The 19,482-nt window shown below is 48.0% G+C and overlaps 1 protein-coding gene across 1 annotated transcript; it reads right to left on the bottom strand.

The window, feature by feature from the left end:
- Positions 1–426: 426 nt before the first annotated feature.
- elk1 (ETS transcription factor ELK1) lies at positions 427–19,120 on the bottom strand (the record flags this gene model as incomplete). The annotated part of the gene is made up of 9 exons (XM_080527509.1): positions 427–525; positions 9,323–9,424; positions 9,985–10,198; positions 11,770–11,909; positions 14,280–14,522; positions 16,307–16,609; positions 16,698–17,084; positions 17,572–17,964; positions 18,911–19,120. The coding sequence occupies 9 exons, from the start codon at positions 19,118–19,120 to the stop codon at positions 427–429; spliced, it is 2,091 nt and encodes a 696-aa protein (XP_080383635.1).
- Positions 19,121–19,482: the final 362 nt, after the last annotated feature.

Genomic DNA, 19,482 nt, shown 5'->3' with positions numbered 1-19,482 from the left:
ATTCTAGCCTCCACCCACCCTACCTCTGCTAGCCTCTATTCTAGCCTCCACCCTCGGTCCTCCAGGGAGGTGTAGAAGGTCCAGGGTGTAGAAGGTCCAGGGAGGCGTAGAAGGTCCAGGGTGTAGAAGGTCCACGGAGGCATAGAAGGTCCAGGGAGGTGTAGAAGGTCCAGGGAGGTGTAGAAGGTCCAGGGAGGCGTAGAAGGTCCAGGGAGGCGTAGAAGGTCCAGGGTTGTAGAAGGTCCAGGGTGTAGGTGGAGGGTCCAGGGTTGGAGAAGGTCCAGGGTGGTGGCAGACCTCAGGAGAGGGCCTCAGGCTTGTAGGTCCAGGGAGGGTCCAGGGTAGAGGAGGACCTCAGGAGAAGGTCCAGGGTTGTAGAAGGTCCAGGGGAGGGTCCAGGGTGGTGGAGGACCTCAGGAGAGGGCCTCAGGGCTTCTGGGGGCCGGGCGACAGGACCACCGGGGTGGAGAGGCCGTCCACGCTCAGCGCAGGGATGTGGATGAGGTTGCTGCCGTTGGTCGGGAACTGAAACAACCAAACAAGAACAATAAGAACAATAAGAACAATAAATACCAAAAGTCACTCCCCATCTTCCGTCGGAGACTGAAGACCTCCATCTCTTCAGGCTATACCTTAACTGCTCCTCTTGAGACATCTACTACCCCCCAGCACTGTGTCTCCTGTGACATCTACTACCCCCCAGCACTGTGTCTCCTGAGACACCTGCTACCCCCCAGCACTGTGTCTCCTGAGACACCTACTATCCCCCAGCACTGCTCCTCCTGAGACATCTACTACCCCCCAGCACTGTGTCTCCTGAGACACCTACTATCCCCCAGCACTGCTCCTCCTGAGACATCTACTACCCCCCAGCACTGTGTCTCCTGAGCAGTGATGCCGGTAACGCGTTACTAAGTAACGCGTTACTCTAATCTGAATACTTTTCCCGGTAACAAGTATTCTAACGCGATACTATTTCCAAATCAGTAATCGGATTAAAGTTACTTATTCAAGTGGCTGTGCGTTACTATTGCGTTACTACCTCATAACTTAGGCTAAATGCAGTATTTCTTTGTAATGTTCGATAGCTTTTCTCGCGTCTTGGGGAGTGACGTCAGTGCCCACGTTTTCAACACGAGGTTACTATGGAAGGCCATGCCCGCAAAAAACGGCTCTCGACTATCGCGAGATTGCAGCAGAATCGCTCACGTGTATCACCACGCTGATTGCACAGTGTAAACAGAAGCGTAGCCTACACAATGGAGCGAGAACAGAGATATGCGTTAAATAGCTGGAAATATAAGGATTATTTTGAGTTTGTGTCAGCAAAGGATGACAAGAACATAAATGTTGATCATTGATAAACTCAGACTCACCCAGTTTAGGATTAGGATTATATTAGGATCATATCTGAATGGTCAGGGTAGGTTTTAGGTTTTGTGAAACCACTCCTTGCTAGTTACTGTTAAATAAAGATTATATTTATTTTATTGTTTAAAAACAAGTATTTATGTTGGGTGAGGCAAAGAAAGACTCTTTATTTTGTTGTTTTAAGTTATTGTTTAAAGTTTAATTATGTAATTTAAGTTACTGTTAAAATAAAGTGAGTTTTGGCAAAACCAGTTTTCATTTTTATGTTGCGGGGGGGGGGGGTCGGGTGCCTAGGCAGCTGCCAATAGTAACTAAAAAAGTAACTAGTAATCTAACTTAGTTACTTTTAAAATCAAGTAATCAGTAAAGTAACTAGATTACTTTTTAAAGGAGTAATCAGTAATCAGTAATCAGAATACTTTTTCAAAGTAACTGTGGCAACACTGCTCCTGAGACATCTACTACCCCCCAGCACTGTGTCTCCTGTGACATCTACTACCCCCCAGCACTGTGTCTCCTGAGACACCTGCTACCCCCCAGCACTGTGTCTCCTGAGACACCTACTATCCCCCAGCACTGCTCCTCCTGAGACATCTACTACCCCCCAGCACTGTGTCTCCTGAGACACCTACTATCCCCCAGCACTGCTCCTCCTGAGACATCTACTACCCCCCAGCACTGTGTCTCCTGAGCAGTGATGCCGGTAACGCGTTACTAAGTAACGCGTTACTCTAATCTGAATACTTTTCCCGGTAACAAGTATTCTAACGCGATACTATTTCCAAATCAGTAATCGGATTAAAGTTACTTATTCAAGTGGCTGTGCGTTACTATTGCGTTACTACCTCATAACTTAGGCTAAATGCAGTATTTCTTTGTAATGTTCGATAGCTTTTCTCGCGTCTTGGGGAGTGACGTCAGTGCCCACGTTTTCAACACGAGGTTACTATGGAAGGCCATGCCCGCAAAAAACGGCTCTCGACTATCGCGAGATTGCAGCAGAATCGCTCACGTGTATCACCACGCTGATTGCACAGTGTAAACAGAAGCGTAGCCTACACAATGGAGCGAGAACAGAGATATGCGTTAAATAGCTGGAAATATAAGGATTATTTTGAGTTTGTGTCAGCAAAGGATGACAAGAACATAAATGTTGATCATTGATAAACTCAGACTCACCCAGTTTAGGATTAGGATTATATTAGGATCATATCTGAATGGTCAGGGTAGGTTTTAGGTTTTGTGAAACCACTCCTTGCTAGTTACTGTTAAATAAAGATTATATTTATTTTATTGTTTAAAAACAAGTATTTATGTTGGGTGAGGCAAAGAAAGACTCTTTATTTTGTTGTTTTAAGTTATTGTTTAAAGTTTAATTATGTAATTTAAGTTACTGTTAAAATAAAGTGAGTTTTGGCAAAACCAGTTTTCATTTTTATGTTGCGGGGGGGGGGGTCGGGTGCCTAGGCAGCTGCCAATAGTAACTAAAAAAGTAACTAGTAATCTAACTTAGTTACTTTTAAAATCAAGTAATCAGTAAAGTAACTAGATTACTTTTTAAAGGAGTAATCAGTAATCAGTAATCAGAATACTTTTTCAAAGTAACTGTGGCAACACTGCTCCTGAGACATCTACTACCCCCCAGCATTGCGTCTCCTGAGACACCTGCTTCCCCCATATACTGTGTCTCCTAAGATTTCTACTTCTCCACGTGTACTGTTTCTCCAGTGTCTATTAAAAAAAAAATCTTTCTTTCTTCTTCTATCACTGAGACTGCCAAAGGCCCCTGGCCTGAGCTAGATTACTCTTCCTGCTACGACTGATGAACTGATGATTCACTTGCTTAGTCAAATGTATCGATTGTAAGTCGCTTTGGAATAAGGCGTCTGCTAAATGGCAAAAATGTAAATGTAAATGTAAGAAGACGTGATCAGTTACGTTAAACAGAGCTGCTACGACCTGCTCTACTGCTAATGCAGCAACGTCTTATTAACATGCAGCTAACAGCACGCTCCCATCACTCCCATCTGTGGCACATTAAGAGGATAATGTGTCGCCAGCTGGTGAGACCGTAAACCAGTCGCAGACACGAAGGGCTTTGGAAATGAAAGTGAAACTTATTGTGTCAACAATATCTGGTTTTCTTTTTGTTTTTCTTTTCATAACACGCAACTTGGAAGTTTTAAAGTACCCACTCAATATAATAAACAACAGTTTAACGATCACTAAATACTTCGAATTTGTGGATTCTCTGTTCTTCATTTGCTACCGGTAAGGGACCACTTTAACTTGTAAACATACTTTCGTTTTAGGACGTGTTCAAAAGCAAAGGACTTTGTGTTCATCTAGTTATGTGTAGTTATGTGTTTTTAGCATGTCAATGTTCTCTCAGCATGTTGTGATGTTATAAAAACACAGTTTGACGTTCATAGCGATGTACCACTGTTAGCTGCTAGCTGTTAGCAGCGTTTGTTGCTGCTGCTGTGTAAAAAACTGAAAACTGATAAAAAAAGACCAGGCAACTGGTTTATGCAACTTGTGTCACATATTCCTGTCCTGTTCTCAACCAGGTGTATGGTTCAAATGACGCCTTGTGGTCGGGTTGGGTGGTTAAACGGTTAAACCCTAAACAGCGGTTTTCGAGAATAGCAACGGTTTTTATCAATACCGTCATACAACTGTCATAAATTGCTATATATAATAAACACCTTAAGTGTTTGTCCAGCAACACTATGGGTGTCTGTGTGGTTGAAGACGCTATGAAAGTGATGACAGAACCTTTTGTAAACAATGTAATTTGTCAAATAAATAACCTGTCAAAGACGTGTCACGTGACAGCTTCTCCTCAGAACGGAGAATTAGAATCTTGCTTGGTTGTTAGAAAAAGACACGGCGAGCGCAAACGAGTTGGTCCCTAAAAAAAAAGCAACTGCTGCAATTTGGAAACATTTCAGGTTCTGATCGAATGACAAGGGCGAGCCAGCAGATCTTGGCGAGTGTGTAAGGCTGTGTGTGTGTGTGTTTGTAAGATTAGCATGAAGAAGGTGAACGAGGAGCTGAATCAGAGATGTGTGTAAGGCTGTGTGTAAAGCCCAGTTTACGCTCCTGCGTAAAATCGACGGCGTAGGCTACAGCGTAGCTCGCGTAGCCTACGGCGTAGATTAACGCGCACCTCTCCAAAAATGTAAGTACGCGTCAGTTTCTACGCAACCGTAAGCTCTGTGATTGGTCCGCTTGGTAGCACAAGATTCCGACTCTCTCGTCGGCCAAAATGCGGAAGCCATGACATAAATGTCATTTACTTTTTCTGTAATTACTTATTAATAAAGATTTGAAAAATGATGATAACCATCGTATTATCTTAGTTTAATGTTTTTTGTTGTTGTTTTTTCTGAGTGGGGCAGTCCCACTGACAGAAACAGTGAAGATTTAGACAGGAAGGATGGGTGAGAGAGAGGAGGGATGACATGCAGGATATGTCCCCGGCCGGATTCGAACCGGGGACCCGGCGGTTACATGGTCAGCGCTTAACCCGCTACGCCACCTAAGCGCCCCAGGATGCGCTTTTATGCCCATTTTCGTTACTCCCATTGTTGTTATTATTATTTTGTTATTTATTTGACAGGCCAGGTTGTTGCTATATGTTGTGCTTTTAATGTAATGTATTTGTCCTGGATTGCAGCCCAGAGATTTGTTGTTAATTTCATTTCAGTTTGAATGACAGACGCCAAAAGATTAATATCATTGCACTACTTTTGCTTACCCGCTGTAATTGCACTCAAGCTTTATATTTGTAGCTTTATAGAAGTTGTTAATGTTGTTAACGTTGTTAACATTGTTAACTTTTGCCCTGACGATAAAACTATAGTTTTGGTGTGAGCTCTCTGTCTTCTTCTGTTATTTTGTATTCTACTTTGCTACTTGTATTTAGAATTCTGTTGTCTCATATTTTATTTTTCATTTGTTGAGTTTTAATAACTGAATGGTGTTCACAAGTTATTCCTGTGTTGGTTGATGTTGTGATGTTTGACTGTCTGTCTGTCATGTGGACCCCAGGAAGAATAGACCTCACTATGGGGATGACTGATGGGGGTCCGCTTAAATAAACAAATAAAACATTATTTTGCTATTCTGTTTCTGATGTTGGTCAGAGAATAAAACTGGAACATGTATCACATTTTTGTCATTGTTTTTTGTGAAAATAACAATGATCCAGTCATGATACCGTAAACCACGGTTAAACCATAAACCGCGGTTTCATTTGGGGACGGTTGAACTTAAAAAATGTGATCCCGCCCAACCCTACAGTTGTGGTCCAGCCCTGGATAGATCATATGTGACACGTTCTAGTGTTTTGGTCCTCATGTCAGCAACCAATCAAAATGTTCAGACTTTTCTTTTGAAACACGGAACAACGTTTCAACGTCGTTGAGAATCACGACACAAACTCGCTAGTCAAGCCAAAATACTGCAACAACGCAATGGATTGGGTGAGTAATCCCCACTGCTACCTAGTTAACTAGAACACTACTTTACATTGTTATCTAGTTAACTAGAACACTACTTTACATTGTTACCTAGTTAACTAGAACACTACTTTACATTGTTACCTAGTTAACTAGAACACTACTTTACATTGTTACCTAGTTAACTACAACACTACTCTACATTGTTAGCAGGCTCACAAAACAAGCTGTGTTAGCTGACTAGCGATGTGTCGTTGATTTTCAACAAACGCAGAAATGTATTCACATTTTTCGAAAGAAAAGTCTGATCATTACATCAGATCCCGACATCCCACGGACCAAAGCATTAGAACGTGTCACATATGGATATTTTAAAAAAGTGCTATACAAATAACAATTATTATTATTATTATCAGGGGTACACATAACTGGTGCGCCAGTGCGCATGCGTCGCAAAAATGCATGCTGCGCGGCAGATCAGCGGCATGAACGCACTCTTGCGCACCAACAGCTGGAAGCGCTGGGAGAGGAATTTACTTCCTCAAAATCCAACTGCTGACTGCTGCATCACTGCAAGCCCCACTAAGTAACTATTTGCCGTCCCCTCAGCCGAAGGGGACGGCAGTCGACCGACGACGACCACGGCGACTCCCCTCACAGAAAACATTCGGAAAGTATCGTAACTCGTACTTTCATTCCGCGTATCGCGTATCGCACGGTTATCACGCCGCACGTGAAAATTCAGTCCCGAACGACTCGTCGCTAAAAGGAAAAACAACACCAAGGGACTTCACGTTTCTTTTCTCTGAAGCTTTCAAACGTTCAGACGTTTGTTTTACAGCGTCATTATCGCACCTAGACCCCTGACCCAGGGAATATGGTTGGGAATTATATTAGAAGAAAAAACAACAACTTTGTTGCACAATCAAAATAATGAGCTATTTAAAGTGATAGCCTACAACATCCTCTACCATGGTTGAAATTGAGGACAGTATTAACAGCAGTCAAGAGAGCAGTGATGATGATGATTAAGCTTGTAGCATAAATAAATGCTTAGGCTGTAACTTTTTGTTGAAAAGTTGATTTCAGTGTTTACAGAACAGAGCAGTGCTTAAAGAGATGTCAGTTGATTTCATTGTGTTTAAAGAACAGACATTCAGTTAGTGCTTAAAGAGATGTCAGTTGATTTCATTGTGTTTAAAGGAGTCTGACAGACTTTCATGCTTAAAGAGCAGTCATTTGATTTTGCATTTGTTTCTTTTGTTTTGCACACAATCATTTGTTCGTTCATCTTTATTTATGAACAAATGTCGTTTTGCTAATATAAGTTATCCATGTATCCATTTTTCATCCATCCTGTGGGACGGGTCGTGACTCGCGAGCTCGGGGAGCACCAAGCAGCATCCCTAGGTGCTCCTCTGAGCACTGGCCCCAAAAAGTTATGTGCACCCCTGATTATTATGGAGGACAGAGTGAGATGTAACCAGACTTGCAGGGTCCTTTTCCACCAGCAGAGGGAGTCAGTGGTCCTTGTCCTGATCTACCAGCCACTGACTGTGGACCTAAGGACTACGAGCCAGGAGAACTGGGCTGTTACTGACAGTAGAAGCATCTCTGTAACCAGTGGTGTAATTAGTCTAGTGTTTTCTAGTGGGTATACTGTGATTTTTCCCTCCCAGCCTCATATCGTTCATTTCGGAACGGCATAAAAATAAATCTGCGCTCCCTGTCTATATTACATTTTTTTTCATTTTTAAATGCTGATCTGTACATGACATATTTCATGTCGCATCTCCCCCCGTTGATGGTATATGACGCTATAGTCAGTCCCAATGGTCTAAAAGTCAAGTGCTTCGTAACACAGACGGGGTGAATTTTATGAATGAAAGTGAAAGTTCTGTCACAAAACGCTGTTACGTATCCTCACACATTTTTAAGTGGGTATATGGAAATCCTTGGCCTTTCCTAGTGGGTATACGGCGTAGTCCTGCGTATCATAGACTACACCACTGTCTGTTATAATCCTCTGTACCTGTGTCAGTACATCTGCTGTGGTGCAGCTACATGGCTACATAGCTACATGGCTACATGGCTACATGGCTACATGGCTACATGGCTGCATGGCTGCATGGTTGCATGGCTGCATGGCTACATGGCTGCATGGCTAGATGGCTACATGGCTACATGGCTACATGGCTGCATGGCTACATGGCTGCATGGCTACATGGCTACATGGCTACATGGCTACATGGCTACATGGCTACATGGCTGCATGGCTACATGGCTGCATGGCTACATGGCTACATGGCTACATGGCTACATGGCTGCATGGCTACATGGCTGCATGGCTACATGGCTACATGGCTACATGGCTGCATGGCTAGATGGCTACATGGCTGCATGGCTACATGGCTGCATGGCTACATGGCTGCATGGCTACATGGCTACATGGCTACATGGCTGCATGGCTACATGGCTACATGGCTACATGGCTGCATGGCTAGATGGCTACATGGCTGCATGGCTACATGGCTGCATGGCTACATGGTTGCATGGCTGCATGGCTACATGGCTACATGGCTACATGGCTACATGGCTACATGGCTGCATGGCTAGATGGCTACATGGCTGGATGGCTACATGGCTACATGGCTGCATGGCTAGATGGCTACATGGCTGGACCAGGCCTGACAGATGGCCTGGCCTCACGTCATGTGCCAACCAGCAGGGAGGGAGGGAGGAAGGGAGGGGGAGGGAGAGGAAGGGAGGGGGAGGGAGAGGAAGGGAGGGGGAGGGAGAGGGCGGAGGAGAGAGACGGGCAGGATATACCTGGAAGGACAGCTGGGATCTGAGAAAAGGGGCAGGGAGAGGGAGGGGGAGAGGGGGGAGAGGGGGAGGGAGAGAGAGAAGGACAGGAAGGTCATACCTGGAAGGAGAGCTTGGCTGAGCTCCAAGAAGAGGGGGATGGAGAAGGAGAGGGAGATGGAGAAGGAGAGGGAGATGGAGAGGGAGATGGAGAGGGAGAGGGAGGAGAGGGAGAGAGATGGAGAGGGAGAGGGAGAGAGAGAGAGAGAGGGAGAGAGCGAGGGGGAGGGAGAGGAAGAGGGAGAGGGAGGAGAGGGAGAGGGAGAGGGAGAGGGAGATGGAGGAGAGGGAGAGGGAGGAGAGGGAGAGAAAGAGGGAGAGGGAGAGGGAGAGGGAGAGGGGGGGGAGAGGGAGAGGGAGGGGGGGGAGAGGGAGATGGAGGAGAGGGATAGAGGGGGGGGAGAGATGGAGGAGAGGGAGAGGGATAGAGGGGGGGGAGAGATGGAGGAGAGGGAGAGGGGGAGAGGGAGAGAGGACAGGAAGAGAGGGAGAGGGAGTTGGAGGAGAGGGAGAGAGAGAGAGAGAGGGAGAGAGCGAGGGAGAGGGACAGGAAGAGAGCTGGAGAGGGGTAGGGAGGGAGAGGGGGAGGGGGAGGAGAGGAGAGGGGGAGGAGGTTGTACCTGGAAGGAGAGCTTGGCGGGGCTCCGGGGGGCGATGGGGCTGAGGGTGCTCCAGAAGTGTATGGTGGAGGGCAGGGGGCTGGGGGTCAGCAGCACAGGCGTCTGGGGGGGGGGGGGCACAGGGAGGAGGGGTAGAACCCCAGTTAGACCAGAGGCTGTTCAGACAACCCATAACACATCACAGCAAGGCAAGGCGAGCCAGTTTCTCTGTATATATTTCAAACAGAGGCAATTCAAAGTGCTTTACATACAGCATACCTTTTTTTTTTACAGAAAATTAAGGATAGCAAACTAACATACAGTCCTTCAGCCGCCGTACCCCAAACATACGTTCCTTGCTCTTTATAAAATACACAACACCGACAGCTCCAGATATGTGAGAAACAAGACCCCCGCCCGAGGGGAGCTTTAAAAGTCAGCTCAGTGAAAGCTCAGTGGCCTTGTGGTTAGAGTGTCCGCCCTGAGATTGGGAGGTCGTGAGTTCGATCCCCGGCCGAGTCAAACCACCAAAAACTATAAAAATGGTACCCGATGCCTCCACTTGTACATTAAGCCGCCTCACGCTACGGAAACAGGAGATAGGCTCCTGCCCCCTAAGGGCTGTTAGGCTCCAGAACCATCTTCCCACGAGCAATCGAACCGGCGACCTGCAGGCGACTCACCAGGGCGTGGGAGGTGATGACGGAGGGCGTCAGGGTGTTGGTGGCGCTGCCGGGCGCCAGCAGGCTGTTGACGGCGGCGTTGACCTTGTCCAGGGAGAGGCCGGGGGGCAGCAGGGTGGTCAGCTCCAGCACCTTGGGCTTCTTGGCCTTGGGGGGCAGGGAGGGGTCTTGGGGGGGCCGCGAGGCCGGGAGGGAGGCGGCCAGGGTCAGGGAACTCTCTGGAGGAGAGGAGGAGGAGGGTTAGTTTAGTGTTTACAGCATTTACATTTACATGTTTGGCATTTAGCAGACGCCTTATACCAAAGCAACTTACAGTCGATACATTTGACTAAGCAAGTGAATCATCAGTTCACCAGTCGTAGCAGGAAGAGTAATCTAGCTCAGGCCAGGGGCCATTGGCAGTCGTCATAATAGAAGAAAACATTTAAATAATGTGTTTTTTTGGTTTTTTAGATATGACACTGGAGAAACAGTACAAGGGGGGCAGTAGACGTCTTAGGAGACACAGTATAGGGGGAAAAATGGTGGTCACCTGGTCACCCAGGAGGAGGATGGTTCCTCTTAAGGTTTTTTTCCCGCCCCAGGGAGTTTTTCCGTTGCCACTGTGCCTTGCTATATTTTTCTCTCCTCTGGGGAGTTTTTTCTTGGCTTACTTTTTTGGGGGGGATCTATGGTTTCGGTGCTAGATCATATTGTTTTTAGCGTTAATATTGTTTTTGGTGCGAAGCATTTTGTGACATTTGTCTGTGTAAAACATGCTATACATGCTAACATGCTAAACATGTTATACATGCTAACATGCTAAACAAACACACGTGATGTGATTGGCTGACTCAGGGGTGGTCAACCCGTGGCTTGTGAGCCGCATGCGTCTCTTTGCCTGTCTGTGTGCAGCTCTAGAACAGCCATGGGGGTACATTTGACCCCTGTGAGTAAAGAAAAATGTTCTATCTTTGCACTCGATCAAATTTCAGGACCCTCCTTTCATGACTTTTCCTCGATATGTGCGTTCTACCACCCAGTATCCTTACATTTTCTAAATCACATCAGGATAAGCTAGTATGAAGCTATTTTGCAGTTTTTCTGTGTAGGAAACAGGCTGATTTACAAACGGCCAACTAGTGGTCGTTGTGTGTAAATAGCAGCGTAGCATTGTAAAGAGGCAGCTCTTTTAAGTAGGTCTCTCTGTGTCTCTCTCTGTCTCTCTGTGTCTCTCTCTGCCTCTCTGTGTCTCTCTCTGTCTCTCTCTGCGTCTCTCTGCGTCTCTCTGCGTCTCTCTGCGTCTCTCTCTGTCTCTCTCTGTCTCTCTGTGTCTCTCTGCGTCTCTCTGTGTCTCTGTGTCTCTCTCTGTGTCTCTCTGAGTCTCTCTGTGTCTCTCTGTGTCTCTCTCTGTCTCTCTCTGTCTCTCTCTGTGTCTCTCTGTGTCTCTCTGTGTCTCTCTCTGTCTCTCTCTGTCTCTCTCTGTCTCTCTCTGTCTCGCTCATAGGCGTCGTTTTGGTATGGCACTCGCCATACGTTGGCTTAAAAAATATATATAAATATCCCCTGAAAATTAAATCTGAAACAGGTTTTGTCAGTTCTGTGATTTTATCCTCTCAACAGAGGTAACTCTCAACCCTGAGCGGGACACAAGAGGTCTCTGCTCTGGCTAGTAGCCTAGCAACACTTCCTCAGTAACCCAGTCTAGCAACACTTCCTCAATCACCAAGCCTAGCAACACTTCCTCAATAACCAAGCCAGGAGTAACATGTATGTTCTACGCGTGCGCTCCTTCCACCCCTCCACTTGCCTGGTAGCTGGGGCTTGTCCTTGCCCCCCGCCCCCCCCTCGCCCTCCCCCAGGCCCACCGGCTCCACGCAGGGCGGGGGGGCGTCCACGGAGAGGGGGGTCTCTGGCTGCCTCGGCCCCGACGCCGACTCAGGACCCTGGAGGGAGAGAGAAGAGGTCAAAGGTTAGACCACGGCCGAGGGGCTGTGTCCCAACAGTCTACGGCGGCGGTCTGTCCTGGCGTCCCTGGCGTCTAGCTGGGAGGGATGCGTCTGTTAAACGTATATGACCGTTCTCCTCTCCTCCTCCTAGGAGAAGGCTACAAAAAACACGTTTCAAACTACCCATTTCTACCAAAAAATAGTTTCAAACTACCCATTTCTACAAAAAAATAGTTTCAAACTACCCATTTCTACAAAAAACTTGTTTCAAACTACCCATTTCTACGAAAAACTTGTTTCAAACTACCCATTTCTACAAAAAACTTGTTTCAAACTACCCATTTCTACAAAAAACTCGTTTCAAACTACCCATTTCTACAAAAAACTTGTTTCAAACTACCCATTTCTACAAAAAACTCGTGCTGTTGAAGACTGTTGAGTTGAGTAAAAATCCATCTTTTTTGTGTAAACAGCTAGTCCACAGAAAAAGTATACAGGACCAAAACACAAGAGGTGCCAGAAATGGTCAGCTGGTACTTCCTCGGCCTAGAACAAATGCATTAAAACTGTCATTTATTTACAGGTCAATAGCTTTCTGGAACAACCTGCCTAGGAACCTCCACACCACCCACAGTAAATTGTGTTTTAAAACCAAACTTAAATCTTATTTTCTAAAAGGAGGTTAGATGTATTTGTATATGTATGTATTTTGTTTTGATCATGTTTTTGTTGGCCCTGTTATGTCGGTTCTTTTTATACCTTACACTTTTGTATTTTCTTTTTCATCTATCACTTAGTTTGGTAGTTATATTCATTGCACAATGCTGAATTATGTATAATTTTTGTAGTACAGACTGATTCTATGATTGTTACTTATGTGTTTTATGTGTGGACCCCAGGAAGACTAGCTACGGTAGTTGCTACGGCACTAGCTAATGGGGATCCTTAATAAAATAAAAAATAAAAATAAAAATGTCTACAAAAAACTTGTTTCAAACTACCCATTTCTAAATGGTAAATGGTAAATTGCTGCTCCAAAGCGCTTTACAACGGCCTCTCATTCACACACCAATGGCGGCAAGCTGCCATGCAAGGCGCCGGCCCGCTCAGTGGGAGCAATTTTGGGGTTCAGTGTCTTGCCCAAGGACACTTTGACATGTGGCCAGTCGGGGCTCGAACCGCCGATCTGCCAAACTTGCGATCATTAGACGCCGACTCTACCTCCTGAGACACAGCCGCCCCATTTCTACAAAAAAGTTGTTTCAAACTACCAATTTCTACAAAAAAGTTGTTTCAAACTACCCATTTCTACAAAGAACCTGTTTCAAACTACCCCTTTCTACAAAAAGTTGTTTCAAACTACCCTTTTCTACAAAAACCATGTTTCAAACTACCCATTTCTAAAAAAAACTCATTTCAAACTACCCATTTCCACTGTCAGAAACATCAGAAAAAGGAAAATAAATGGAACAATTGAGGTCAAGGCAAGATCTGGAAGACCAAGAACAATTTCAGATAGAATGGCCCGAGATCTGGTGACAAATGCTCAGAAGAACCCACACACCCAGACATCGGTCTAGTTGTTCACAGGACAACAATACAGCGTACCTTAAACAACAAAGACCTACATGGCAGAGTTGCCAGAAAGAAGCCTTTCCTACGACCTCACACAAAATTAAGCGTCTGAAGAACACATTGAGAAACCTGAAGCCCTGAAGAACACCTTGAGAAACCTGAAGCCTATTGGAACAATGTGCTTTGGACTGACAAAACCAAAATGTTACTTTTTGGCCTCAACCAAAGAAGGAATGTTTGGAGAAAAAAGGGTGAAGCATTTGTAGAGAAGAACACCTTGCCAACTGTTAAGCATGGAGGTGGATCCATAGATGCGTCTTAAATGGTGTATATGAACGTACACCTCTCCTCCTCCTCTCTCACCTGTTCCAACCCCGCCTCCCCCTCTCCTCCTCCTCCTCCACCCCTCCTCCTCCTCCTCTCTCACCTGTTCTACCCGCTCCTCCTCCCCTCCTCCTCCTCCTCCTCCTCCACCCCTCCTCTCCTCCTCCTCCTCCTCCTCTCTCACCTGTTCCCTCCTCTCCTCCTCCTCCTCTCTCACCTGTTCCCTCCTCTCCTCCTCCACCCCTCCTCTCCTCCTCTCTCACCTGTTCCAACCACCTCCTCCACCCCTCCTCTGCTCCTCCTCCTCCACCCCTCCTCCTCCACCCCTCCTCCCCCTCTCCTCCAACTCTCCTCCTCCTCCTCTCTCACTTGTTCCCTCCTCTCCTCCTCCTCCTCTCTCACCTGTTCCCTCCTCTCCTCCTCCTCCTCCTCCTCTCTCACCTGTTCCCTCCTCTCCTCCTCCATGACCTCCAGCAGCGCCTCCTCCTCCTCCTCCTCAGCCAGGCCGTGGTGCAGCTGCTCCTTGGGGTGGGGGGGCAGGGGGGAGGGCTTGAGGAGCAGCAGGACCTGGTGGTGGCCCTGGGGTGGGCAGGGGGGCGCGGGGGCGCGGGCCAGGGGCACCAGGGGGGTCAGGGACCCGGGGTCGGACACGCTGGTCAGGTAGATCTGGGGCGGGTCGCCCAGGTGCTGGTTCTTCTGGGTCTGAGACAACTGGAGGGAGAGACGGAGAGAGAGAGAGAGAGAGAGGGAGGGAGGGAGGGAGAGACAGAGAGAGACGGAGAGAGAGAGAGAGACAGAGAGGGAGGGAGGGACGGAGACAGAGAAAGACAGAGAGAGAGAGAGAGAGTTTAGAGGAGGTGATTAAATGGTAAATGGACTGACTTATTCCTTATTCCAAAGCGCTTTACAACGGCCTCTCATTCACCCATTCACACACACATTCACACAACAATGGCAGCAAGCTACCATGCAAGGCGCCGGCCCGCTCACTGGGAGCAAATTGGGGTTAAGTGTCTTGACCAAGGACACCTGGACATGTGGCCAGCCGGGGCTCGAACCGCCGATCTGCCGACCTTACGATCATTAGACGGCGGCTCTACCTCCTGAGACACAGCGAGGAGAGGAGCTTTATCCTCGACGCAGCATGCAGAAGGAGCGTTGGCATGTTGTGTTGAAGTCCCACTTCAGTGTGTTTGTCTAACAAGGTGTTACGGCGCGTTCAAAAGGGCATTCACCTCCTTCAGCACCAAGGGTGAACACAATCACACTATCGCCCACACTGTCAACATCACACACTGTCAACATCATACACTGTCAACATCACACACTGTCAACATCACACACTGTCAACATCACACACTGTCAACATCACACACTGTCAACATCATACACTGTCAACATCACACACTGTCAACATCATACACTGTCAACATCACACACTGTCAACATCACACACTGTCAACATCACACACTGTCAACATCACACACTGTCAACATCATACACTGTCAACATCACACACTGTCAACATCACATACTGTCAACATCACACACTGTCAACATCACACACTGTCAACATCACACACTGTCAACATCACACACTGTCAACATCACACACTGTCAACATCACACACTGTCAACATCACACACTGTCAACATCATACACTGTCAACATCACACACTGTCAACATCACACACTGACTGCGTTTACATGCACACCACATTCCTGTATTAAGCAGAATATGCTCAATATTCCGATTGGGCAAGAGTCATGTAAACACGTACCGAACCCGCTTAAGGCCATATTCAGATTAAGACCCCTGGCATACGCCTGTTAGAATCTGAATATTGTGACATCATAAACACCTTAATCAGAATATGACCCTTTTCGGAATATTCAGTTACGTCTGCGCATGCTCGATTCTCCTCCAGCACGAACTCCTGGGTTGTGTTGTTGCTAGGGACAGCTAGATACACTCCTGGGTTGTGTTGTTGCTAGGGACAGCTAGATACACTCTAAGGCACTTTAAGGTGGGTTAGAGTTAGAGTGTCCCGGGTGTCTCTGGCAGTGAGAGAGTTAACCCTGACAGCAGGACACGGGTTTGCATACGCAAATACGCGTCTGGAGGGCTTCACACTCTCTCTCTCTCTCTCTCTCTCACACACACACACACACACACACACACACACTCACTCACTCACTCACACACACACTCACTCACTCACACACACACACACACACCGCCAACAACAAAGGACATGTTGTACAGCCTCCTCAACGCCACCGCCACATTCAACAACAAGCTGCAACCAACTGTTATTAACCCTGTAATCACTGTAAACCAGGGGAGGACAGACGGGCCTCCGATCCCTCCCTCCCCCGGCCTCCCACTACCTCCCCCGGCCTCCCCCTCCCTCCCCCTCCCTCCCCCGGCCTCCCCCTCCCTCCCCCGGCCTCCCTCCCCTGGCTCTGGAGCAGCCTGAGGTCCTGTCTTACCGAGCTGCCGGGGGCCGAGGCTGAGGAGGGGGTCTGGGGGCTGAGGGCGGGGGTGGCGCAGGGCGAGGGCTGGGTGACTATCACCTGCAGCGGGGGGCTCTCCATGCCGGCCTGCTCCCTGGGGGGGGCGTGGGGGTCGTGGGGCCAGGGGGGCTGGTGGTCCAGGTCCCTGGGGGTCTGGTGGTCCTGAGGCCTGGGGGGGGGCTGGGGGTCGTGGGGCCTGGGGGGGGTGTCCACGTTGGCACAGTCCAGGTCTCTGGGGGGGTGGAGGTCCTGGTGGTCCTCCATAGAGACCATACACACCTGGGGGGGTCAGAGGTCGACATTCACTTCAGTCACACCCTTTATACTGCAGGCCGTTTATAGGCTGACTCATCAATAGACATTCTACACGCTTCAGTAACAGCGTCAGTAACAGCGTCAGTAACAGCTTCAGTAACAGCGTCAGTAACAGCGTCAGTAACAGCTTCAGTAACAGCTTCAGTAACCGCTTCAGTAACAGTTTCAGTAACAGCTTCAGTAACCGCTTCAGTAACAGTTTCAGTAACAGCTTCAGTAACAGCTTCAGTAACAGTTTCAGTAACAGTTTCAGTAACAGCTTCAGTAACAGTTTCAGTAACAGCTTCAGTAACCGCTTCAGTAACCGCTTCAGTAACCGCTTCAGTAACCGCTTCAGTAACAGCTTCAGTAACAGCTTCAGTAACAGCGTCAGTAACAGCTTCAGTAACAGTTTCAGTAACAGCTTCAGTAACAGTTTCAGTAACAGTTTCAGTAATAGCTTCAGTAACAGCGTCAGTTACAGCGTCAGTAACAGTTTCAGTAACAGCTTCAGTAACAGCTTCAGTAACAGTTTCAGTAACAGCTTCAGTAACAGCTTCAGTAACAGTTTCGTAACAGTTTCAGTAACAGTTTCAGTAACAGCGTCAGTAACAGTTTTAGTAACAGTTTCAGTAACAGCGTCAGTAACAGTTTTAGTAACAGTTTCAGTAACAGTTTTAGTAACAGTTTCAGTAACAGTGTCAGTAACAGCCATAGCTGGACCAAGCACTTATTATGTCAAATACTTAATAGTTATTTGAAGTGTGCCGGCCTCTGTGCACCTGAGAAAAACAAAGTTTCTGTCTAACAATATCCATCTATCGCCCCCTCCCTCCCCCCCCCCTCCCTCCCTCCCCTCCCTCCCTCTCTCCCCTCTCAGTATGAGGTCATCCCTCCCTCCCACCTCCCTCCCTCCCCTCCCTCACTCCCTCCCTCCCCTCTCTCACCTCTCTCAGTATGAGGTCGGGGGGGCTGCCCGCCTTGGCGTCGAGGGGCAGCAGCAGCTCTGTCTTGATTGGCCGGGGGGAGGTGCGGGGGCAGGGCGGGGGCGGCGCCTGCAGGGACTGGATGGTGAAGGTGGAGTACAGGCCGGACTTCATGTAGTCGTTACGAGAGCTGCGGGGGCCGGGGGGGGGCAGGGCGGAGCGCTGGGCGTGGAGGAGCCCCCGGGAGGGGCAGTGGGGGGAGGAGGCGTCCCCGGGGGACCCCAGCAGGGCCTCAGGGTTCTCCAGCCCCCCCTGGCCCTCCTCCCCGTGGACCCCCGCTTCCACCGCCGATGGGTCAGGGTGGGCTACGAACTTGTAGACGAACTTCTGTCCGCTCACCTTTTTTATGATGTTCTGTGACAGAGAGAGTTACAGAGAGAGTTACAGAGAGAGTTAACTAACCGAGACTGTAACACACACACTCATGATAAATGGTAAATAGACTGACTTATATAGCGCATTATTCCAAAGCGCTTTACAACGGCCTCTCATTCACCCATTCATACACACATTCACATACCAATTTGGGGTTCAGTGTCTTTCTCAAGGACACGTCCACATGTGCCCAGCTGGGGTTCGAACCGCCGATCTGCCGACCTTGCGATCATTAGACGCCGGCTCTACCTCCTGAGACACAGCCGCCCCCTTGCCCCCCCCCCTCATGATGAACACGGATAAAGGTCAGTTCAGACCAAAGATACGAGATAAGACGAGACCGTTTTAGAACGTCCAGCTTCTAGTTGCAGCGGTCAGAGTTATCTTGCAAAACATGGAGGTTTTTAGCTTAGACTTAAATGTTTTTAGGGTTTGGGCCTGTTTGATTTCTTCAGGGAGTTTGTTCCAGGAGCATGCTGTTTTCACTCTTGGAATGATTAGCTGATTAGCCTCAGCTGACCTTAGGGGCCTTGCTGGAATACAGAGATGGTCAATAGGAATATAGTCGTTCGGTGAGAGGGCTATGTAGATTTGAGTGTCATCCGTATAGTTGTGGTAGGCAATTTTGTTCTCTTTTATGATGTGTCCCAATGGAAGCATGTAGAGATTGAATAGAAGGGGGCCATGGATTGATCCTTGGGGAACCCCACATGTCATTTTAATTTGGTCAGATACAAAGTTGCCAATGGAGACATAGTAGCTTCTGTCCTGTAGATAGGAACTAAACCAGTTGAGGGCAGCGCCCGAAAGTCCTACCCAGGTTTTCAGTCTATCGATTGGTGTAATGTGTTCCAGCCCCCCCCCCCCCCCCTCCGACCTTGTCGTAGTAGTAGTATTACAGGACTAGTTAGTTAGGCCCCCCCACCTTGTCGTAGTAGTAGCGCAGCGCGCGGCTGAGCTTGTCGTAGTTCATGTTGTTCTTGTTCTTGCGGAGCCCCCAGAGCCGCGCCACCTCCTCGGCGTCCAGCAGCTTGAACTCACCGCCCCCCCCCGCCGTCCAGGAGATCAGGTGGCGCTGGGCCTGGTCCTCCAGCAGCTGCAGCAGGAACTGCCACAGCGTGATGGACGGGTCCATGGCTGGGGGGAGACGGACAGACACACACACACACATTTTAGTATCTTTATTTGCGTTCACATTTTACAATAAAATTCTTGAACACAAACATTAGAACACAAACACACACACACACACACACAGTCGCACGAACAGACAGACACACACACAGACACAAGCGTGCACACACAGACAGACAAAGATACACATATACAGGCGTGCACACACACACACAGTCACACACACACACACACACACACACACACACACACACACACACACACACACAGAGAGTGAGCACCCAGACACAAACATCCGACTGTCCCTCATGTAAACAGCCAGCAGTCAGAAGGCCTGAATGTTCCCCTTAACACAACTGTGTC

This window comes from Nansenia antarctica, assembly GCF_963989245.1.
Source record: "Nansenia antarctica genome assembly, chromosome: 3".
NCBI classification, from domain to species: domain Eukaryota; kingdom Metazoa; phylum Chordata; class Actinopteri; order Argentiniformes; family Microstomatidae; genus Nansenia; species Nansenia antarctica.
Note: the sequence above shows the minus strand (reverse complement) of the source record. Positions and strands in the feature narration are given on the sequence as shown.